The sequence below is a fragment of the Electrona antarctica genome (assembly GCF_951216825.1).
Source record: "Electrona antarctica genome assembly, chromosome: 2".
Classification (NCBI taxonomy): Eukaryota; Metazoa; Chordata; class Actinopteri; order Myctophiformes; family Myctophidae; genus Electrona; species Electrona antarctica.
Window position 1 is genome coordinate 34,076,779 of NC_136807.1, and position 23,600 is coordinate 34,100,378.

The following is a 23,600-nucleotide window of genomic DNA, read 5'->3' on the forward strand; positions in this document are numbered from 1 at the left end:
ATCTGCAAGCTCAGTAATAAGCATTGTAATAAACAATAAACAATAGATAGGTGTAGAGCAAAAACAGCTAGACAGGGCCTAGTATAGAGCCCTGGGGAACTCCGGTCAACCAAGTATATAGGTTTGGGGGCGCTGATAGCCAACTGGTTAAGGCGCATACCACATAGACTCTGATGATTGATGGCGAGTCCCCAGTTCCGATCCCGGAGCCGGGCGGACCTTTTGCTGCATGTCACTCCCCCATTCTCTCTCCCTGTTTCCTGTCTCTCTACACTTAACTAATGTTAACAATCAATAATGGCAAGAAAAGTCAGAGGGAAAAAACCCCCAAGAAAACTAAGTATATAGGATTTAAATGGTTAAAACAACCAGTTTCTTTCACTTATTTATGGACCAGGGGTCTGGTCCAACACTGTCCACCATCTGACTGAGCCTAATGGACATCAAAGTCCCAAAACAAATTCAACAATCCTTTTGAACCCCTGACTAAAAGACAGATTAAAGAAAGGCAACCGTCTCCCACTTCTAAGTAGGCTGTATTGTACTGGAACTCAAGGTCCATTTGAGCAACGTCATATCAGTTTCTCAACTCGGGTGCATCTGTTTCTCCTCATGCAGGAAAAGAATCGCCTGACAGTCCATACTTAGTTTGGACTCGCTCTTTTCTTTTATTATGGCCTATTCTAAGCACTGTAATCAAAACAGCATGTTCAGTTAAACAGATAAATGGGCTAGTGACAATGTATGAGCCTAAGGTCTCATGGCAGAGTAATGAAGGGTGCATATTTTTCTGTAATTACGGTATTGCCCGAGGGGAGGGGAGGAAGGGGGACTCGGGGAGGCAGAGCCGCCATTATTAAAAACTGAACATGATCACTTCCAATGCACTGTTGTGGTTCCAATAAACCTTGACAGCCTGATTACAAGTGGAAATTCAGGCCTTAAAGTTCTGTAAAGTGTTATAACTACCTTATGTTTTGGACAGAGGGATTATTAAATGATATTGCTCCTTGTTGCTATAGTGGCGTGAGCAAATTATATATTATTTAGCCAATCACTAATTCCCTCCTCAGGATGAGGTCTGTCTTCCTGTGGTCATCAACAGGCCCCTTTAAGCTGTTTATAGTGGCACAGCTCCATGCTCATAATGTAAAGAGAAACCAATTGTGGTCACATATTGTAAATGCATTAAAGGTGAGTTTCTCTTTAAAAACACTTCTGGTGTCATTTTCACATCTACTCTGGCTTTTGTGTGCACCCCAGACAGTTTTTAAGTTTGTTGATTCAATATTTAGATATGTGATATTCATTTGATCAGACACAGCCCTCCTGTCTACGCCCATTCAACTTCAAACTCCATCTTAAACTCACTGAAAACACACGTCCCTGCTTCTGGAGTCTTTCTAATGATGAATTTATTTAAGCATAGACTTTACATTATTACAGAAAATAATAACATAATGAAACAAATTACTAATCAAATATAATATCAAGCAACTTCAAAAATAAATCAATGTTATGGCCGGTGGCGGTGGGGATATATTTGATCACTACTTCTGGTAAGACTGAATTAAATACATGCATTTTCTTTTGGGAAATTAAGACTTGTCTGATGTGTTTGATAATAATCACAATTTAATAATTTCATCAAACATATATGTTTATAAACCTTGACATGCTAGCCTCCTTCCCAGCCTTTTGTCAAAATGTGTCTTTTTTATTAGAAAATAGCAAAAAACAAGCTCACAACGCATCATCATGGCGCATTGTGAGCTTGTAGATCGACAATCTTTTGCTATTTGTTGTACAAAGACGTATACAGTAGGGCTTAAAGGTATATTCAGTGATTTCACTTAGTTCAAATATCACTTCTTTTTTTGTTTTGTTGTGATAATCCGCCCTACTATAGAGTGTGCTGACCATATAAGGAGTTCCTCCCTGTCCCCAGTTAACCCTTGGGGTCAAAGGTTTCGTTCTTGGCTAGGTGGCCCAGCCGTCATCCAATCAGGATAGAGAGGGACCTTCCGCCATTCATGATCGAGCGGGTGCGGGCCTTGGTGTTCGTGCTGTTGGCCTCATGCGTGTCCCTGTAGTGCGTGCATGTGCACATCTTGTTACCGGGGCGGACCGGGGGGTTTGCCAAATCACTGAATGCTCCTTTAAGTGGTGTCCCCTTAATGTCCCCTTTTTTTTTTACAAATCAAACCTATTTACAGTATGTAAGCCTTCAATGTGTAGTGTATATTGTCACTCACCTGCTTTCCGCTAAGCTGATAGAAGGACAACTTTCTACCCCAATCTGCGACAGCCAGAATGTCATTGTGCTCATCCCTAGGAGAGTATATCATAATGGCTTTAGAGTGAGTTTCTGACAGCTGCAGCATATTTAGAACACATTCGTTGCTGACATAATGATGATTTATCTCATTTCCAAGTAATGTTCCCAAACCTAACATCCGATTTGTCTTCCTGTTGTCTTCCTCACTGATCTTTGCACATTTCATTCTGCCTTTATAGTAACTCATGTGTCTGGAGTGGTTTCAATCTGAGAAGCTTTCCAGCAGAAGTTGCAATATACAATTTACAATGTAGGACTTTAGCAGACACTCTTATCCAGAGCAACTTACAAGCGTTTATTGAACTCGTCAATAAATAAAGAGTGCAGAAAGAAGGGTGGAGGTTCCTAAAACTCAAATAGACTAGAATACCAGCTAAACTATGAACCATCTGTCTAAATAACATACATATATTTGAAGTTTGTAGAGGCCGCACACCGAGCCAAATTCAATCTTACTTTATTACTGAACTAGCAGTCAGACAACATTTGGATCAGGTCAATTTAAAACACCTGTTCTGAAATTTTTGCTGATCCTTGTATCTCTCTCTCCATCTTTCTCTCCTCTCTCCATCTCTCCCCCCACCTTGGTCAAGGCAGATGGCTGCCCAACAGAGCCTGCTTCTGCCTGAGGCTTCTTCCAGTTAAGAGGGAGTTTTTTCCCTGCTACTGTTCCACAATATGTGCTCAGGGTGAGGGGTACGTCGAGTCTATTGGGGCTGCAACCATCATCTTTAGATCGGCTATTTTCACTATTTTTGGTCTCTGCTCTTATCTGTAAAGTGTCACTAAAATAAAATTGAATTGAAACTGAACCTGATGTGTGATGTCACAACAGATAAGAGCTAAGACACAGGTGTAACTAATGGACAGGGCTCTCTCAAAAGAAATTAATAATCTTGTATCTCAATGGGATTTAAATGGATAAATAAGTCTAATAAAATAAGTATACAAATGAAAAAAATTACTTTTAGAGGTTCTTCTGAATAAATGCGAAACATGCTTCTGTGGTTATATTTTGTAGTGTCATGATTTCATGCCTTTTATTGTCTCCACCAGGCCGAAGGCATGGGGAGAGAGTATGTTTTGCACTACGTCCGTCCGTGTCCGTGTGTGTGTGTGTGTGTGTGTGCGTCTGTCCGTGTACAGCTAATCTCCGGCACCGTAGGCCCAGTCGATGCCAAACTGTGCACACACACTCCCTGGATGCCAACGGCGAACCTATTTTAGCAAAACACATTTCTCGTACAGATTTTATCCATACATCACGCAAATCGCTACACACCATCTCTACAGTCATGTGATCAATACGGACCTGTCCGCTTACCCATATTCCATCCCCAATCTCTAAGATTGCCTTCCAAAGTTTGCAGGATTTGTCCATTTCCAACAAAATGCCTCATAATTAACACAGCGTGCGATTTCCGTGAAATTATGCACACACATTCCCACTAGGAAGAAATGCCACATCTGCCGGTTATAGCGCCAGCATGAGGCAGATTTTGGTAAAACACATTTCTGTACATTACTCGTACATATTTTATCATGCAAATCGGTATAACTAGTTCTACTGCATATATTCTCTCACCACATGTTATTTATGATCACAACAATGTTTACATTAGCACCACCTGTGACGATGAAGTCTATGTATTTTGAATGACTGAACAGGTGTTTTAAATTGACCTGGCAAAGATCTACCATACCATGAATCAAAATATTGTCTAGTTTTGTATTCATAAAATAAGTCAGGATTTGGCTTGATGTACAGAATCTGCTTGTTTCAAACTATGCGTTGCACTTAACCCAGCACCTGCTGTCTATGTGCATGTAAACTCCTGTGAAAAACTGTGTGTGGGAACTTCTATTTCCACACACCTGTCCCATATTCTCTACTCAGTGGGTTTTTTTCCTGGAGACCCCCCATCTGAAAAAGCTAAGACCCCACACACACAACTCAAGCACGCACGCATGCATACCGTTGTTTTTGAGACATGTCCCTTTACTTGTATGACGAATAGCAAAAATAGCCAATCTATAAGCTCACAATGCATCACGGCATGGCAATTTTTTTTATAGGTTTTGAAAGACATTTTTCAGGTTGGGAAACCAATTTTATCCAGTCAGGATAGAGAAGTATTAGTAAGTGAAATGAAGTGATGACGCCAAAACATAAGTAGACAAAATGGGAATTGGAACACTATAAAAATGAAGCTGACGAATGGGTACTCTCTACTGATCGGCTGAAAATTTGCAACCCACCTGAAAAAATAAAGTCTGATTATTGAAGAGCTGGAGAGATGGGGAAACTCGATATAGCCAGAAAACCACTATCAGAACCACTACAATAGCCAACCCTTCTCTCCGTTTCTGCTCTGGCTGTAAAAAGGAGTCAAAGAGGAAGCACACAGTCCCCAAAAGGAGCTCCAATCCACGGCTTTGTCATCTGCTCTCTCACAGAACGTCACTGCCACCTGTTGGTCCTAACTGGGCCCTTCACTTGCACTCAATGCATGTGTGAAAACGATTAACAAATCCTGGTGACTGCCGATCAATAAAACTTTAAAGAACCATTCATTACACAAACATTATGCATTAGTTCAGTATGTGGTTATGCTACATTATTTTACGTTTTTATATCCAATATAAACTTGGCACACTTGAAAAAGAAGTCTCTTGTTTGTCAATTTGTTTTTCTCGAATATAAATAAAAGTTGGATTAACTGATCAATTAATTAATCAATTATGCTGGAGATAGCTTAGAAAAGACTAACTTTGAAGGGTTCCAAGCGATGGACCAGATAGGAGAGGAGGAACCTCCTGGTCGCTCTATTTTAACCTTCTCCTCCCCGTTCTTGTTCCGGATGCTCACCACTCCGTTCATCATGCCCAGGGCCAGGTACTGGCCATCGTTTGTCCATCTGAAGATGAAGAAATAAATGTGTCAGGGAAATGTGTCAGGGTAAAGTACAGGGTCTGTGAAGTAGCAGATAGTCATAACCAAAAGCAGGTTTGTTTATTGTACATACCCACAGCATGTTATCTTGCTGCTCACTTTATGTTTGGAAACAGATTTCTGCTCTGGAGACCACAGACCTGAAACAAGTATAGTATGTTCATAGCTGGTGCACCAAGGAAGAACTATAAAAAGAAGAACACCAGCCGCCACAGTCTCTGACCGCTGTCGTGACGAAGTCCCGCGAGGAGTGGAGTGGATGTGATTTCACCCCACGTTGATCTGTTTAGCAGACTATGGCGGATCGTAATGACAATTGACAACTAATAACTAATCCACTAATCTACAAGCTCACAAATTGCCGCATCACAACACGTTGTGAGCTTGTAGATCGAATATAGTGAAATATACTCACCAAAGTCCCCAGAGGAGCAGGAAGCTAGTTGGTGGGTGACAGGGTTGTACGCAACACACTGGATGGCGTCATTGTGGCTACAGATACAGACATATAAGAGAAACAAAACAAAGAATAATTGAAGAAAGACCATGGAGCACGGAGTAACACTACAGCCATGTGTGAAGGTAGAACCTTACGTGTATTTCAAAATGCCCTCCAGTTTGGATGTCCAGATGATGATGCTTTTGTCTGCGGACCCCGACGCAAATCGTTTCCCTGCAGAACAATCAGGGTTGATTTTGACAGCAAATTGTGATTTTAGTTTTAGTCATAGTCTCTTGAATAGTTTTAATTTAGTTTTAGTCACCTGGAATGTTTTAGTGTTAGTCGACTAAATATCATAAGATTTTAGTCGACTAAATCTACAGTTGATTTAGTCGACTAAAATGTATTTTGGTGGGCCTTGTTGCCGTCGTAATGACACTTGTTGAAAATAGACGATTTACAAGCTCACAATATGTCGCTCTGCGATGCGTTATGAGCTTGTAGATCTGCTATTTTCAGCATGCAACCAAGTGTAAAATGACTTATACTGGATCTCTTGTCCACTAGTCCCTTCCTAACATTTTAGACGAAATTGTCAATATATTTAGTCTTAGTTTTAGTCATCAATCATAGCTTAGTTTTCATTTAGATTTCGTCAGTGAAAAAAGGTAGTCACCGAAAACATTTTGTCATAGTATTAGTCGACAAAATCAACACTGGGAACAATGCAGCATTGTGTGAGACGACAGCTGTCCCTGCACTCTGAAATGTACAATGGAACCACTAGCAAAGTACCGTCTTTGGCGTAGGCGACACAGTACACCGTGTCCTTGTGTCCTTTCAGGGGCTGAATAAGAGTTCCCTCTCCTGTGTCGTACACCTGCGAAGAGGAGTGAGATGATGAGTTGAGGCATTTTAAAAGCAGTGGTGTAGAAATTACTCACAATCTTTACTTAAGTAAAAGTGTCAATACTGCAGTGTAGAAATGCTCTGTTACAAGTAAAAGTCAGAAATTCTAAATTCTAAATTTACTTGAGTAAAAGTACAAAAGTACTTCAAGAAATTTTGACACCACAAGTAGAAAGTACTCATTATGCAGAATGTCCCATTTCACAAGTTTTCAAATGTATAAAATGCATTAAAAAAATCTTTTGAAAATAGCAGATCTACAAGCTCACAATGTGTTAGTGTTGTAGTGCCCGAGTCCTTGACTCGTCTCGAGCCTGATCTCGAGCCCACATTTTAATTGGTGTCGTCTTGGTCTCGCCCTTACGGTAAATTTGACTTGGACTTGACTCGGTCTCGGACCAAGGGACTCTTCCCCCAACGAGTCACTACAATGCAATGAAATAAATGTATAATACCCATCAATAAATGTATTATACTCATATTATGAGGAGCCCAATCACATTAACATTATAAGAGAGCTGTCTGGCACTTATAGACTTATAGACTATAGGCTTTCTCAGTGTTTTCTGTACCGTTGGTCTCAGTCTTGACTCAGACTCGACCCCCTCCCACACTCGGTCTTGACTCGGACTCTCTAAATGTACTTAGTTACCGTACTCTAAGTTTACACCACTGTTTAAAAGCCAGTCTTACCAGAACACGATTTCCAGCAGCAAGAATGAGTTGGCTGCCATCTGGCTTGAAGGCAAGGTCGTAAATACTGGGATGTTGGAAGACAATGGAATGATATTATATCTTGATGATAGACAATGATAATCACACAAACAAATATCATTCTGAGCTTCCATTTTCTGTAGGCAAGGCAAGCAGAAAACAATTAATCATTCAGAATAATTCATTATATCAAGCATATTTACATGTACAAGGAATTTGGTTGGTGCCTTGAAAAAGATGGTGTGCAGTACAGTTTCTAGGATGTTCCTATAATGTATGTGGCACTTACTAGGGTGTTGTTGGGTATTGTATGCTGTTAGACTGGTGCTAGGGTGTAGAAGGTGAATGATATGGAGTCTATTAGCGTGTTGGGCAGTTGTGAGGGTGTTGTTAGGTTGTAGTTGGTGCTTAAATGTGGTTGATAAGAGTGTAACAAGTGGTTGCTAGGGTGTTGCTAACAGGTGGTTGTTAGGGTTTTGATTTGGTAATATGTGGTTTCTACTTCTTGGGTGTACTAAATGGCTGCTGGGGTGTAACAGGTGGTTGCTAGGGTATTGGTAAGTGGCTGGGGTGTAGGCAGTCGCTATGAGTGTATCTGTGTGATTGCACGTGTGCCTGTGTGTGTGCGTATAAGCAGGGGTTCAAACTGTCATCATTCAAAAGGCATTTCAGTAGAATGTGCCTCTGTAAAAGCCTGAACACATTGAGTAGCTAAGTAAAGGGTTGCCTGGTGGCTCAGTCAGTTAGTGCATACATACTCCTTCACAAGGAGCAGAGTTTCTGCAATCAATTGCATGTCTCTCTACACCTCTTATTTTTGACTTTAGAGTGTGGTGCAGCAGCATACAAACAAACAAACAAACAAACAAACATATTTTGTGTACAGGTACAGTGTAAAAAAATGAGGGTGTAGAGATTTAGTGTTGAAAATGTGTGAGAATTATTCAAAGGACTATTACTCTGATCCAGATGACTGCATTCTAAACAGCTGGCAAACCACCATCACGTCATTTTTATTTATTTTTAATTGGCTTAAGGTAGAGCATATTAAGGTCCAAAAAGGAAATGTATTTATTATAAAAGTGTGCAAGCTTTCAGATATACCATTAAATATTTGTATGGTATTTTCTATATGGCTGAAGTTAAATAGCTGTGTCCAGTTAGTATTTTGCAAAGCGAACATGTACGTCCTGTGTATCCTGCAGCAGAGCAAACTGCCAACCTGCAGCTATCTGTAGCTTTATTCAAAGTAAACGACAGTGTAGCTTAATGCTCTACCTCTGTTTGCCTGAAAATGTCCATGTATGGCAGCACAAATACAACATATGAGGCCAGTCACAACGTCATTATCACCACTGTATGTTGAGTTTTCTGTATACTATTTAACTATATAACTATATAAATAGTCCTGAGAAAAATGCTGCAATTTGTCCCAAAGTGGATGCAAAAAAGTGCTGCTATTTGTTTAAAAAAAAGCTTCATACCCTGTTAACATGTACATAACGATGCAATGTGACATAGCTCTGTTTACAAAGTGCTGTACCCCCTCCAACTGTATATAATCTCCCCATTTTAAACTGTTTTTATTATATTGTGACACTTGCTTTGGCAATGTAAACGTTTGTTTTCTCATGCCAATAAAGCTCCTTTGAATTGAATTGAATGTAACACAGTATTAACGCAATAACGCATCATGTAAGGGTAGATGAGCATTTCATTTCCCATTGCTAGCAATAGTTTACATAGCAACGGCCGTTGCTAACCACACATCGCAGCATCCCCCTGCATGGCTGTTGACCTCAAATAAAGATGTTCTTTCTTACCATTGTTCAACTTTATCACGATCGTGCACTTTGTCTATCCACGTGGGAACGGTTCTCATGCTGATAATGTTTACGTTATAATCCTGGTGTGTTTTCAACAGGTTTGTTGTTGCTTTAGTTAGCTCGCCTCACAGTTGTAACTCTGGGCTTCAATGTGTCGCCACTGCGCAGACTCCGCTCTGATACTTCCTGTGTGGGGCGTGGTTAGAGTACGCGCCAAAACGTCATGGCGTAATTTCTTTGTTTATGTTCGGTTGATGTTGCGTGCGTGAGCACCAGATGATCAGAACTGTGTTTACACATCCAACTTTGCAGTTTGCTCTACCTTGCTTGCTTGCTATAGAAAGACTGGATCATTCAGGTAAAAACAGATGCAATGATGCATGTTTGAAACACTTTGGATGTGTGATCCTCGTGCTATTATATCAATGTAATCGCAGAGCGATAATGCCGTGTTTTCCTTTCCATTCATAGATGGAAATTCTATTCCTAAAGAGATGACTGCTGATGACTGCTGGAACTCATTTTGCCAATGGCACAGATCAGGGCACTTCATCACTGTTAATTACACAGATGAGATCTTATTGAGATCCATTTTGAGATCATCTCAAAATATGGATCTCAATGATGCTCAGTCAGGGGCTAAAGAAGACAGAGAGACAGAAAGTCACAACAAGGATGATGAAGGTCAGTCTTCTAAAATGCCCCCAGGCTGGACAAGAGTGGTGAGGCAGCGTAAAACTGGTAAGTCAGCAGGCAAAGAAGACGTCTACATTACAAGGTGACTCTCTGGGGTTTGCAGTTAATTAATGTTTAGCTCACAAGGCTTATTTCAACATTTTACGATGTCATTAATACAGTGGTACTTTTTCACGTCAAGGACTCCCAAATTGACACTAATTAGCTTGCGGAACCCCTTTTGAAAAGATATGCCAGGGACCCCCATAAGAGAAGATTTTTACGGCTCTAGGCCTCTAGCAGAGATTCTCAACCCGTTTAATTTCAAGGACCCCCTAGTTTGACATGCATTAGGCTACGGACCCCCATTTAATGGCATTTCTATCTCTGGGACCCCCAATTTATATAGTAAAATCCATGTTAATTTAACTCTGTGGGTGTACAAACGGGTCCATTTGGTTCCATTTGTACACTCTCAGAGTTACAGACCCATAAGGGTGCATTTGGTTCCAAACTATCACTTAGCTGGGAACCTGGAACTCCCTCAAGGACCACTGGAGGTCCCCGGACGGCCGGACCCCACTTTGGGAACCACTGCATTAATATACCTTAGAGTTGTTGTGTGGAAATAATAAAAAGTCCCCCCATTCTGTGTTGCATAGAACTGGAGGTCTGAAAGAAATCAGTAACATTATGAAGTACATCTCAGTGACATCACAAAGATGTACTTCGATCATACTGTGTTACTGATTTTTTTCAGACCTCCAGTTCTAGGCAACACAGAATAGAGCACCGAAGTCTGACGTCAATATCGGTAGAGGGCGCAAGTCCACATTTTAATCCCCATAGGAGGATTTTAGATCGCCTCATATAAGAACTGTGTTTGAAAAATAAACATGTCATCCTGGCTGTTTCACTCATATGGATATGAAGAATCAACTGACTGAGGGAAAACGCTAATGTTACTGCTGCTGAATTAGTTACATTTTCGCTAGAAACAGACAGTATCAAATATGAGTGACTGACGGTCGTGAACGACACAGAGCCACCTCCCCGACAATTTCACAGAGACACTTTGTTTATTTTTGGACCACAATGCTTATATGAGATGATTTTAAGATGACATCATGTTATTCTCCATAGAGAAATTACTTCTGTGAACCAGGGGTTGAGCGAGTGACATCAGGACTTCGGCACTCTATGGGGGACTTTTTATTATTTCCACATAACAACTCTAAGGTATATTATTGACATAGTAAAATGTTGAAAATGAGTGGTATTCCCCTTTAAATGGCAAATAGATTTTGGTCAGTACAACAACATTTCTAATACAGATCACTCTTTTGTTAAAGTCCCCAGGGGCAGATGTTCCGGTCCAGAGCATCTCTGCAAGCATTCCTTTTAAAAGACAGAGTGGATGACCTACAGATAGATCTCTTTGATTTCACTAAATCCAAGCGTTGCAGTGTCACAGATCCACCACTCCTCTGCGTCAATAAAAAAAGTCTGAGAAAGAAAGAAGGGCTACATAGACGGAGGACAACGAAAGAAGATACTGAAATACTGGACCACCAACCTCCAAGTAAAACCAAAAGTGTCCCTTCTGCAGCCCACAAGCAGAAGAACATCACAGGAGGACAAAGCATCATGGCTAAGCACAATACGGACAGTTCTCCTTTGCTCAAATGTGACATCAAAGAGGGAAATATAAGCAGAAAGAAAGATTGTAGCAAAAATGGTGAAATCACAACAGAGGAGGACACGGAGTTGTTTCACGGTTCTAGTGAGGAAATTGACGGGACCGTGAACTGCAGCGAGCAGACCTCTCTTCAGTTGTCTTCTTCAACAGCAGTGGAGGACGTTAACCTGGAGAAAAGCAGTCAGAGGAGGGGCCTGCTGAGAGAGAAGCTACTCAGACTGGGCACTCCCGCTGGCCCACAGAACACGTGTACCAGTCAAGAGGATGCACAGGCTGTCTTGCTTCCTTCGGCCCCACGACTGACTGTTGAGACTGCCACCGACAGTGAGGCTGAGCAGAGCGCAGATGATGACATAAAAAGTCAGGAAGATTGTGACATGAAGCCTCCTGCAGACCTGGAGGCTGATGCTGACAGTGAGAGGAATTCAGAAGAAGTCGTATCGCCTGACACCAGCAGTGGGCACTGTTCACCCATGAGAGATTCCCAGACTTGTGAGTATAGTCAAAGATGGTCTATTTATGAAGATGGGCCAACTTCATTGGAGCCACTAATAGGCAAAATGGTACACAAAGCCTACAAATGGTCTCCTAAATATAGTAGGCATCGTTTGCTTCTCCCCCACCCCCTCTCCCAGGCTGACAACAACACTGACAACGTCATGTGGATGAGCATTGAGAGCATTATATGGCAAATGTCAAAATCAGCCCCCATCAACCAAGAGTCTAAGACATTTATGAAAAATTATATTATTAAGCATTGGAACACACATTTTATTTCACTTTTAATATGTCCATTCATTTCACGTTATGTGAATATTATTAATATTCACATATTGTCATCTTAAATATGGGGCCAGAGCCCCCTATGTGTACAGAGAGAGGCTTCCGGACTCATCTCAAATCTCGCGAGAGTTTGTTGCTGGGATAAAGTGTTCACGTTCATTCTCTCATTGGAAATGAATAGACTCAAACATTCTTCCCGTCTCCTAATAATGTTACCGCCCACCTCACGCCGATACGGGAAGTAAAGCAAAGTTGGCCTCTCTTGCTAATTTTCCTCTTGGGTATAGTCCACTATGCAGTCTGACAGCTCTGTCTAGACTTCAGTCATAAAAAATGCGTCCTTTGTGTGTATACATTTCATGATTTCGAAACAGATCTACATGCTAAATATGTAATTGTTTCTCCCCAGATTCCAAACTATTGGGAGACAACCGGAAAACCAGTCCTTATTTCAGTGTGAAGTCACTGAGAGATGGTAATAGTTCAGTGAGTTACATGGTTACCGGTACATGTACAGTACATGGTTCTTTGAAACATGAGACAGTAGTGATAACATCCATTGTTTGCTATGTCGGAAGTATGCCTATTAATCACCTGTGGCCTTTGTAGGATGATGGGAAGTTCTGTGTGTGACTTCTAAAGACATGTCTTCCACCTGTATACAGGCCCGAGTCCCCCCAGGAGAAAAGCATTCAAGAAGTGGACTCCTCCCAGGTCCCCATTCAACCTTGTACAGGAAACCTTGTTCCATGACAGTTGGAAGCTTCTGGTGGCTACCATATTTTTAAACAAAACCAGTGGTGATGAGACCAACACACATGCAATCAAACTTGTACACACACACACACACACACACACACACACACACACACACACACACACACACACAGCTGCAATACTCATTCTTTCAACGAGTATTCTTTCTCATACAATTCTCATCTTTTATACACTAGGTAAGGTGGCAATTCCCATGTTGTGGCGTTTCTTTGAGCTTTACCCGTCTGCAGAGGTAACCCGCCAGGCGGACTGGAAGCCCATATCTGAACTTCTACAGCCACTGGGTTTAAAAGAGCTCAGAGCAAAGACACTCATCCGCTTTTCCGGTGAATTCCTATCTTATGCCTTTGAAATGTAATTTATATGGATGTATGTCATTTTGACATGACAATATCTCACAGTCAATTTCCTTCTGTACAGAGGAATATCTCACTAAACAGTGGCGGTACCCCATAGAGCTGCATGGCATTGGAAAGTACGGCAATGATTCCTACAGGATCTTCTATGTGGAAGAATGGAGAGAGGTGAGTGCAAATAGAATACATTGCTTTGGAAACCAATCATGATACCGTCTGAGTGTGAAGGAGCGACCACCCTGCAGTCTTTGTATTGGTCCTCTGTATTGTATCCACCGTCCATAGCCCATTCATTGAATTTAGATGTCACCAAACGTATGAAGGCAGAGATCTCGGATCGTCTGGTTATGTGAGACTAGTGGCTTACTATACCATGTAATATACATTTATAATAAACACTTTGCTTTTTTGTGTATCTATAGGTGATTCCAAAAGATCACAAGTTAAACAAATATCATGCCTGGCTGTGGGAGAACCATGAGCAGCTTGGAATCTGAAACGTGATAACGGATGACAAACCTTCAAGAGACAAGTGTGTAGCATGCATGATGAGTTATATCACTGCAGAAGAAATCAAATCCAACAATTATGTCATTTTGAACTCATCTCTGAATACCTTACTGTATAGGTAGTGTTTGCCTCTCTTTGTAATTGTATGCAATGTTGATTAAATATGTTTTTCTACTTTTGTACAAGGTTTGAGCTATTATTATAGTTATAAATCTTGTTATGATCAAAATGTTATTCATGTATTGATGTATCTATGTACATATATTCATTTCAAGAATCAAGAGGGATTAATTTGTCACTTATGCAGCATACAACAGGATAATAATAATAGAGAGAATACTAGTGGATAATAATGAAACAAAAAGGGGAACAAATGACGACAAACATAAGATTAAAAAGAACACGTAAGACACACAAAACCCTCTTTAAAAACCTTAACAGCAGGAGGGAGGATGAATAGAATGCAGGAATATACACAACGTGAAATAAAGTAGTAAGCCGTGCTAACCTGCCACTGCCAGTAGGGCTGAATCTGGAGCTGTGAGGACCTCTTCCCAACCTGGCCAGTTCTTGTTGTAAATAGTATATTTGTTTGCTGGCCTGGGACACCACTTCTTGTTTTGCTCTGGACGCTTAAAGGTGAATAAAACAATTGATTGCATCGAAGGACTGCTTTGATATTTTCAATATTTGGAGTATTTTGGGTATTTTGAGTATTCCTGCTAATTGGAAAATGATACTTTAGTATTTTTGATTATTTGACTATTTTGAGTAATCTGAGTATTTTTGAGAACTAATTCAAGTGCCTTTGGCACACCCAACCTTCACTCAGGACAGAGTGTGACAACCTGATTTATGCTTGCATAAACCAGGCTAGTTGTATAGTCAGAATAACAAACACATCCATTGCATGTTTGTTAAGATACTATCTGTAACACCAGTGGAATCTAATCTGTACTCTGATGGAGAATGCTCTCATGTTACATTGATAAGCTAATGTTCGGGTTTTCACTCATCGTGTGTCTCTCTGTGTGTGTGTGTGTGTGTAGCTAATGGAGCAGAGATGTAAGGACAGCGCATTAGTGCGTTCCCTGGAGGCTGTGAAAGAGACAGAACGACTATGACTCAACCCCATTAACTGGAGTTCCACTCCAGACAGTTAATGGGCTACAACCCTACGACCAAGAAACTGTCACCTGACCCTCGGAAATTAATCCAACAGACATTCCACAACCAGAGCATTATTCTCAATACTACTTTTATTGAAAGTGCAAACAAAGCTCAACATAAATAAATAACATGAGTGAATGATAATTAAATACAGTGTTGACTAAGCATTTTCATGGTTGACACAAAGTCTGAAATGTACTGACAAAACAAAAAAAGGACGGATATTAAATATTTCATTTGTAGAATTTCTTAAACTTTGCATGTAGCAAAACAGCATATATCAATACTTCTCTAAAATATTGCAGTAGAAATAAGTTAAAAATAAAACTATGGTTTTGATGATTGACATTTTATCCACGGCAAATTCTCCCATAGATTCATAGTTTCTTAAACCATTAAAAAAATAGTAGTGATGAAGCACTGAAGCAGCAGTTAAATTCAGTCTTCCAAAGTTCCATGCCTATCAGACGAAGAAATGAACAAATAAAAGGCAGTACATCACCTTCATTGCAAATCCTATTCTCATGCATTCAGACCAAAGGAACCATCTCTCAAAAGTAGATGGGTAGAAAATCATAACAGACATAAAATGACCAGTGGTATAGTGGATAAATACCAGTGTTTCCAATAGATTGACCAGTGGTATAGTGGATAAATACCAGTGTTTCCAATAGATTTGTCAGGAGTAAGTGGTCGGCTCCATATCCATAGCAGCAAGCCAAAGGTTTTAATGACCTGGCTCTGTCCTACTTATCCTATGGAATAAATGAAACATGTATGTGACAAATTCTCAGGTGTGTGAGAGAAAGAAGACATCATTTCTTGAGCAACATTTTGGTTGGATGAAACGCACAAATGCATAACTTGGTTAACAATCAGCTGAGGTCGTATTCATTTAACCATTTAAACCCTATATACTTCGTTGACCAAAGTCCCCCGGGGGTCTATCCTGGGCCCCTCCTTTTTCCACACAGAAAATGTGCTGATCTATAAGCTCACAACGTGTCACATTACGACAAGTTATGAGCTTGTAGATCTGTTATTTTTGCTGAATGTTCACCGTATCAACGCTAGGGTTTAAGTGGTTAAGCCTGTTTTAGCGGTTTCAGATGTTATCATATGATTTAATATGATTTAATCTCCGTCATCAGGCAGCCCTTATCAAGACCATGCAATGGAGCCAGTATGGACATTTCCTACATATTGATGTCAGCCATTGTCCGACGTTGCATTTGGCACGTTGTCCGACTACTAACCCTAAATCTAACCCTAACCTCAGTCTTAACCAGCCACGTAAGTAAACACAAAGTGAAGCTGTTGTATAGCGCAGTTTCACAATGTTTTCACTTCAGCGGCAGTAAATTCACTTCCGTGTTTCCTAGTCGCCTACTCGCGTTGTCCATACTCATCCATTGGTCTCGATAAGAACATATTGGTGATTATCGGTTGATAACATTCAAAGCGGTTGCCCGTTTCCAAGGACGCTAAGGTAGGGAATCAAGTTCAGCTCCATTATCAGTGCAGCAGTGTCCGTTCTTCAAGAATCCTGGCTCCAATAGCTCAGTTCCCTTATATGGCCTCACTCTCGCATTATGATTTCTTGCCTTCAAGTTCTTAATCTTTCTACATATACAGTATTCATAAAACTATGAATATGAACTATTCAGTACTTCCCCAAACCTGCAAATAAATCCCTGGTAGGCTAGCATTGCAGAAATACGTTCCTGTCCCACAGGAATCTTCTCTAGCCTTCTTGGCTCCCATTCCAAGTTCTTCGCTCGAAACCTTGGATCACAGAGAGGATTTAGCGTCCCTTGAGGAACCCATCCAATATGGCGTCTCCTTTCTCCGTCAGCCAGTATCCCGCCATAGCAGCCACACCCCCGATGAAGATGGCAGTGAAGACCATGTCGCCTTTGGCGGCGAGTGTTGCAAGTGCACAGATCACCACACCAAAGAACATCTGCTGCAGTACCAGGACCTCATCTTCTGGTATGTCATCAAAAAGGCCCTTATCTGGATCAACTGAGGGGATGAAGAAACCACAACACGTTTTGTATCAGTTATGTTTACACTATTTCAAATAAATAGCGTAAATATGCACTGTTTACTACTTAATCCAACTTTTGAGTGTGGTACAAAATTGAAAACCACTTACAGAACTGGGTTAGTTAAATTCATATTTGTCGACTTTCATTTTTCATTATCAATTTAAATAAGCCATTTCTAGATTCAGTACATATGTACAGTATATGGAGTGATGCGCACCCCTTAAAACTAAATATTGTGATACTTTTGGGAAGGCAAGAATTACAGAGTAGCCTACAGTTTCATCAACTATGGCTCAGAGCTGCTCACACGTGTGTGTGTGTGTGTGTGTGTGTGTGTGTGTGTGTGTGTGTGTGTGTGTGTGTGTGTGTGTGTGTGTGTGTGTGTGTGTGTGTGTGTGTGTGTGTGTGTGTGTGCGTGCGTGCGTGTGTCTGACTAACATACCATTTGGCTTGTTCTCCACACATATGCTATCTCTTCGGATGAAGCCCTCAGCACAGTCACAGTGAAAGGAACCCTCCTCGTTGATACAGGCCTCATTCAGCCCTGGGCATGCTATTGCACGTTCATTACACTCATCTATGTCTGTGCAAGCAAAACAAGGAAGACAGATTGTATTAGTAGAATTAGATAGAACATGCATTGCATGTAGAAAGGAGTAATAAGTAATAAATACAAAAGAAGTGATCCATTACCAAGACACTTGGATCCTTTAAGCCGGTAGCCACGGGAGCATTTCCTGCAGCGGGCTGGACCACTACCCATGCACCCGACACATGCTTGATCACAGCCTGCATACAAGCAGAGCAGAGAGATTAGCTTTTAGCCACAAAAACAACAATCATAGCAGCTCCCTCATGAACCTGTGATTTTATGATAGAAGAATGCATGTACAGTACATAAAGTCAGCTTGCATGTCAATCAGTTTAAAAAACATCTATGTGAAAATGCTAGTCAGACAGGTGCAACACAAATGTCATATTGTTTGTTCGCCACCTGCTTGCTTAATAGAGCAGCATTTTTGTGTGCAATAGATAAGGCCCAAACCACACCAGTGATACGCCATGCGACTCCTAACATATCACACACAAGCGCTGAGGTGCGTGGATCTGCAACAAATATCTATTTCCACAGCAATGATCACACACACACACACACACACACACACACACACACACACACACACACACACACACACACACACACACACACACACACACACACACACACACACACACACACACACACACACACACACACACACACACACACACACACACACACACACAATGGAGCTTACCTCTGCACTCATATGATCCATCTGTGTTGTGACAGTAGGTGTTAGAGGGGCAGCGGGCCAGCTCTGTGCCGCACTCATCGATATCTAAACGAGGCATGCAGGGAAAGTTAAGCAACACAAATGCCAAGAGCAGACAAAATCATTAACTGCGTTTAACATGTGACCTTCCGGGCAGGACTCACCAACACACTTGTTATCATGGAGCATCCAGCCTGATTTGCAGTCCAGACACTTGTAGTCTTGTGGACCTGTGCATTTATTACACGAGAGGTAGCAAGCTACACGTGATCAAAAAAAGAGAGAAAGGCAAGAGTCAGTTCCTTAGTCTTGGCTTGAGGCAATCCTGCTGCAAGCTGGAAGAAAAGGTCCTATAAATTAAGTGCTAAAACTGTCAATTATCTTAATTCAAATAATTCCAATTGATTTTTTTAGAATCAACTAAATAGATTAGTCAGATTAACCACCACTCTCTAATACTTTATTGTATACTGTGTTGAGCAAAAATGGCATAAACAGCTGATCTACAACCTCACAACGCATTGTTAAATTAACTGTTACACCCCTAATGTGAAGAACTGAATGAGTTGGTGAATGAATACCTGCGCAGGCTCCTGCACTGTGGTTGGAACCCCACTCTCTGTAGTAGCCATCAGCACAGCTCTGACACAGAGGACCCGAGTATCCAGGGTCACAGACGCACTCTCCACCTCCCAAGCGGGTACCTTCCCCTTCACAGCGGCCCAGACCTCCGCAGACTCCTCCTGGGCCAGACGGACACTCTGTAACATTCAAAACGACAGACAACCGCATGGAATCAAAACCACAACATTACAAATGCACACGCTAAGGTTTGGTTTTGTGTCAACCTTTCAGCCTGCAACCAATATCACCGCTTGTTAATTTATAACAAAAGGTGACAAAGCCTTTCAGGCTGTAGATCCCAGCCACACCTCTGTTCGTGGGATCTAAATGATCTATGGTAATCTCAATGCAGAAAAGTGCAGCGATACGCAATGCTATACAGACAAGTGGCGTAAATGTAGTAAATGTGGCATTAGCTTTCCCCCGTTGCTGAGTTTGGGGATGAAGAGTGACATTTATTACTTTTCTCACTTGTACAGTTGTGACAATATACTACTCAGTATAACTTCAACAAAAATAATGTATGCATGCTTGAGAATCAGTTCAAGAAAAAATTGTGATATTACACCCCAATGTTTTCTTACACTCGTGTGAACTACTGTATCTTGCATATTAAGTACTTTTGGTTTTGAAATTGCCCTCCCTGTCTGGCTTCCATCCCTTGAACACGGCCAATTGTGGCCCTGCTGGATAAAAAACCCTAGAATAAACATGAACAATGTATAATTCCAAACCTGTGCAGTCTGGTCCAAAGCGTCCTGGTGGACAGCAAACTCTCAGCTCCTGTATACACAGCCACTCAACTAAGTCTGGGGCTTCCTCCTGTCTGCACGACACACAAAACAATCATAATTATATCACCATGAATGTGGAATATACCTTAAATGTAAAGAATCGGTTTTAACAGTAAAACATTAAAACAAAAACTATCAATGATGACATACATGATATATAGTTTTGTTCGTGATATGAGGCATTATTTATACTTGCCTATGGAACCACCATGTCTCCACTTGATCCTCGATCTGCTCCAGCAGTTGGTTACATTCAAAGTCTGTTTTCTCACATACAGACTCCACAATCTCCAGAAGACGAGTCTCACTAAAACACAGGACTAACAGTTAGCAATTTAAAGAAGACTATAATAAAATGATTATGCAGCATTTTCAGATCTATCTATCTATCTATCTATCTATCTATCACCCTTCTGCTCTTTAACCCATTAAAACCAGGAAAGTATCTCTGTTATTTTAGATTTTAGTGTTGCTATTCAAAACAGGATCTTTGAATAACAAAGAATAGCACACTGTCAGGAACTTGCAAAAACATTGTCTGTCCTGACGACGGTTTAACGACCGAAACGTCGAAATAAAGAGCAACATTATTTGCGAGTTCCTGACAGTGTGTGGGTCCCATTCTTTGTTATTCAGAGATCCCCTTTTGAAAATACTGTATGCACTTTTTCCTACGCACCTGTCACAAACCTTTCTAGGTGTGAATCTGCCTTTTTCTAAAAAGTGTTGCTATTCAATAATAGCAGATACGGTACTCGTCCAAAAATAGCAGATATACTTGAGGGTGCTCGGGTGGCACAGTGGTAAAGTCCCTGCCCACCACCACAGAGGTTGTGGGTTAGAATCCACCGTGGTGCATCCAGCTTTGTCTGGCATTTGTGGGAACACAATTGGCCCGTGTGTTCTGGAGAGGGAAGCCGGGCAGGGAGGGTGATATTGAATTCATGGTCATTGAAATGTACTCCTACGGGCTGGGGTGGCACCTGTCAGCAGGGAATGTTGGGCGGGATGAATAGGACGAAGAATCTACACACTCCTGGTGGGGGCTCCTCACTGGCAGGTGACTCCAGTAGGATACAACAGCAGTGACAACACAGAAATGTGTGTGGGGAGAAACTAATTTGTCATAACGACTAAATTGGGGAGAATAATTTACAGCAAATCTTGAAACTGTGTGAAAATCTTTGAATGTATATATTTTTTAAAGCTAATATTTTGAACTTAAATCTTTGCTTCTGGGGGTCCCTGGTACTGGAACTATTTTGAGATGGGGTCAGCGGCCAAATACATATCAATTTGGGAATCCTTGACATGAAAAAGTTTGAAAACCACTGAGTGTTTTTCAGAAAACTTTTTAGAAGACATTTGTAGAATCTGCCTGAGGTCGATTGTGTGCAATGCAGACACATGCAGGTACATATAGGCACTAGTCAGTCTAGTCTACGCAGTCTCAGCCAGTAAAGCTTGGTGAGCAGGAGAACTCAATTTCTCCATCAACATGGTCTGCAGTCAGGATTGTATTGCTCCAAATGACCGACTACTATCCACGAAAAAGTACCTAGATTCTCCTTTAAGCATACACCATAATGTGCCCTACCATGTCCTCCACACACTTTTTGTATGGCCTAATTTTGTGATGCTTAAAGCTGAGCCTTTTGATGCCCTGGAAAAGACCAGTTCACTAACCTCTTTCAATTTCATCAGGTGATGATAAGAGCGCCCCTCACTTCACACAAGTGTGATTTTTATACACATTTTAAAATAATAATAATAAATCTAAATAATTTAATTAATACATTTGCATTGTGAGCTTGTAGATCGTCTATTTCACTTTTGCGTCCCGGGGAGACAACAAATGTCTCTTTTGGGTCTCAACTCAAGTTAAAACGTTTGGGAACCAAAGGATTAAGCCCAAAACTAATTTTCTAATGCAGCAAATAGTCTTACCTGCGGGCATACTTAGCCAGCTTCTCCTCCTCCCAGGCTGTGTTTCCGCCCCCAAAGTTTTTATTGGCTGTTCTCTCCAAGCCCTGCAGAGTGTAAATATATATATATAATGGCTTAAAACAACACAAGCATTAAATGTAAGTGCTGTATGTAGTACTGTAGTGGCATGGTACCTTAATGAAATTCTCTGTGAGTTTTCGGCAGGTCTGGCATGGTGCTGTCTGAACCCTCACCACCGAGAGCTCTGACAGGAGTACAAAGGCCGACAGGAAGGGCCACGACCACCACCACATGTCTGACTATTCAATTCCTGAAATGATGTGCACACAATGAAGATAAATGTTTCAGCTGTAATTTAAGTTAGAACAATACATTATAATGATTTCCTTTGAGTGAATATTATGTGAACAGCTTTATCTTTTGCAGATAGTTAACAAGTCCTATAGTCAAGTCAGGGTAGCTCTGGTCCATAGCTCTAATGCGTTGCAACGCATTAGAGCTATAGTCTCAGGGATGCTCCATCTATGCATCCTCAGCCAGCTCAGCATCAGTACCAAGATCAGTTAGCCAGTTTTAGCACCTAGCTAAGGTCAATAAGAAGCTACTAGCGTGTGCTGCTGCTACAACCACAAACAAGCCACGTTTTAATGTCTTTTGAAATTGATTTTAATCAACTCAGTAATAAGGAACTGTAAATCATCGCAAGAGGCAATTAACTAAGTCGTTTAATTAACTGGGCTTTGTTATTTTTCTCTTGCTATTTCGCCTGGTCCTACCTGGAATATGCGGTTAGTGGCAGATCGACTGCTGCTTCTGGTTCCGCGGTGGCACCTCCTCGCACAAACAATCATAAACACAAGTTAACCTCCATTTTACGCCACAGTAATATCCCACGTATTAGCCACTTCGCAGAGGGACGTTGTCTGCTAAAGCTACAGTAAAACGAGAGGCTTCTCTCTCTCTCTCTCCGTCTGTCTTTGCAGCTGCTGAGGCTGCAGCAAGCCGGGCCACGCCCACATCCCCTGGGAGTCACTTTAATCGACCAATCACTGACGGCCGATGTGCCAGCTGCGTGCACGACAGACGGTGTGCCACAACAGCTGTGGGGGTCGCCATGGGGTCCTTGTGGGAGGTCCCAGCTAAATGACCCAGCTAAATGATTTATAACAGTGGTTCAACTTCTCATACTTTTTTATTAAAGGACTCCCCCAAATTGGATAATTAGGCCACCGAAACCACTGAAAACTCTCTACACTATAAAATGAAAATCCTAGCGTTCTTCTCAAGGACCCTGGGCCTGGGGTCCCCGCGTCGGACCCCATTTTGAGAACCGCTGATTTATAGTAATCCCACAGTACACTAAAGGAATTCTGGACGAAATCATTTGGTCATCTTGTAGATTAAGGCCCCAGAGATTAAAACAAATAAAGAAAATTGAAAGAAATCTTATCAAATGGCCTAATGCATATCAAATTGGGGGTCCTTGCAATTATTCACTGGCATAAAGTGAAGCCAAACAAAAAATGTAAGTTGTGCCAAAGGAAACTACTATAAAATAAAAATAAAAATTGAATGCATGTGTATCTCAAATGTCAATAGCAAAACAAAACCATGTCAGGCTCAAATTATGTGAAACATGCACACCTCTGTATTGATGAAGTGCATGCCAATGAAAAGCCGCACGCACACTCATAGCTCTGATACAGTACTTTATTG

General features: G+C 41.2%; 3 protein-coding genes across 6 annotated transcripts in view; 1 reads left to right on the forward strand and 2 right to left on the reverse strand.

The window, feature by feature from the left end:
• The window catches only part of ift122 (intraflagellar transport 122 homolog (Chlamydomonas)), a 59,847-nt gene extending 50,529 nt beyond the window's left edge, over positions 1-9,318 (reverse strand). Inside the window, exons 1-8 of the mRNA XM_079488739.1 lie at positions 9,180-9,318; positions 7,336-7,402; positions 6,529-6,613; positions 5,886-5,964; positions 5,707-5,783; positions 5,365-5,431; positions 5,110-5,256; positions 2,256-2,331 (exon numbers count right to left, since the gene is read on the reverse strand). Of these exons, the coding sequence (XP_079344865.1) occupies positions 2,256-2,331; positions 5,110-5,256; positions 5,365-5,431; positions 5,707-5,783; positions 5,886-5,964; positions 6,529-6,613; positions 7,336-7,402; positions 9,180-9,238 (657 nt within the window). The 5' untranslated portion in view covers positions 9,239-9,318. The remainder of the gene's footprint in view (positions 1-2,255; positions 2,332-5,109; positions 5,257-5,364; positions 5,432-5,706; positions 5,784-5,885; positions 5,965-6,528; positions 6,614-7,335; positions 7,403-9,179) is intronic.
• Positions 9,319-9,412: 94 nt separating this feature from the next.
• mbd4 (methyl-CpG binding domain protein 4) lies at positions 9,413-14,167 on the forward strand. 2 transcript variants are annotated; one of them, XM_079489052.1, is made up of 8 exons: positions 9,413-9,540; positions 9,654-9,960; positions 11,210-12,048; positions 12,749-12,814; positions 13,005-13,139; positions 13,293-13,442; positions 13,537-13,640; positions 13,895-14,167. In XM_079489052.1, exons 1-8 carry the CDS (start codon positions 9,459-9,461, stop codon positions 13,967-13,969), a joined length of 1,758 nt encoding a protein of 585 aa, XP_079345178.1. In that variant the 5' UTR covers positions 9,413-9,458; the 3' UTR covers positions 13,970-14,167. The 2 variants fall into 2 exon arrangements, with proteins under 2 accessions (XP_079345178.1, XP_079345179.1); XM_079489053.1 differs by lacking the exons at positions 13,537-13,640; positions 13,895-14,167 and having other exon boundaries at positions 12,749-12,825; positions 13,293-13,430.
• A 1,054-nt stretch (positions 14,168-15,221) lies between these two features.
• On the reverse strand, positions 15,222-22,957 carry creld1b (cysteine-rich with EGF-like domains 1b). 3 transcript variants are annotated; one of them, XR_013788441.1, is made up of 12 exons: positions 22,661-22,952; positions 22,058-22,194; positions 21,885-21,967; positions 20,134-20,244; positions 19,878-19,969; positions 19,101-19,280; positions 18,684-18,779; positions 18,502-18,585; positions 17,897-17,992; positions 17,646-17,786; positions 15,937-17,177; positions 15,222-15,887 (listed from the first exon to the last, which is right to left on the reverse strand). XR_013788441.1 is itself a non-coding variant. In XM_079489217.1 (11 exons), the coding sequence occupies exons 2-11, from the start codon at positions 22,175-22,177 to the stop codon at positions 16,957-16,959; spliced, it is 1,224 nt and encodes a 407-aa protein (XP_079345343.1). In that variant the 5' UTR covers positions 22,178-22,194; positions 22,661-22,957; the 3' UTR covers positions 15,222-16,956. The 3 variants fall into 3 exon arrangements, 2 of the variants coding, with proteins under 2 accessions (XP_079345343.1, XP_079345342.1); XM_079489217.1 differs by having other exon boundaries at positions 15,222-17,177; positions 19,878-19,965; positions 20,130-20,244; positions 22,661-22,957; XM_079489216.1 differs by having other exon boundaries at positions 15,222-17,177.
• Between the last annotated feature and the right edge of the window lie 643 nt (positions 22,958-23,600).

What these genes read in the sequence shown, in the direction of transcription:
- mbd4 (XM_079489052.1), top strand. Translation starts at nt 9,459, where the DNA reads ATGATCAGAACTGTGTTTACACATCCAACTTTGCAGTTTGCTCTACCT. An exon ending in AGAAAGACTGGATCATTCAG is followed by an intron (nt 9,541 to 9,653) that starts GTAAAAACAGAT and finishes TTCCATTCATAG; the next exon opens with ATGGAAATTCTATTCCTAAA. An exon ending in ATGTGGAAGAATGGAGAGAG is followed by an intron (nt 13,641 to 13,894) that starts GTGAGTGCAAAT and finishes GTGTATCTATAG; the next exon opens with GTGATTCCAAAAGATCACAA.
- creld1b (XM_079489217.1), bottom strand. Translation starts at nt 22,177, where the DNA reads ATGTGGTGGTGGTCGTGGCCCTTCCTGTCGGCCTTTGTACTCCTGTCA. An exon ending in CTTTGGACCAGACTGCACAG is followed by an intron (nt 19,281 to 19,877) that starts GTTTGGAATTAT and finishes TGAATGTTACAG; the next exon opens with AGTGTCCGTCTGGCCCAGGA. An exon ending in TGTGGAGAACAAGCCAAATG is followed by an intron (nt 17,178 to 17,645) that starts GTATGTTAGTCA and finishes TCATCCCCTCAG; the next exon opens with TTGATCCAGATAAGGGCCTT.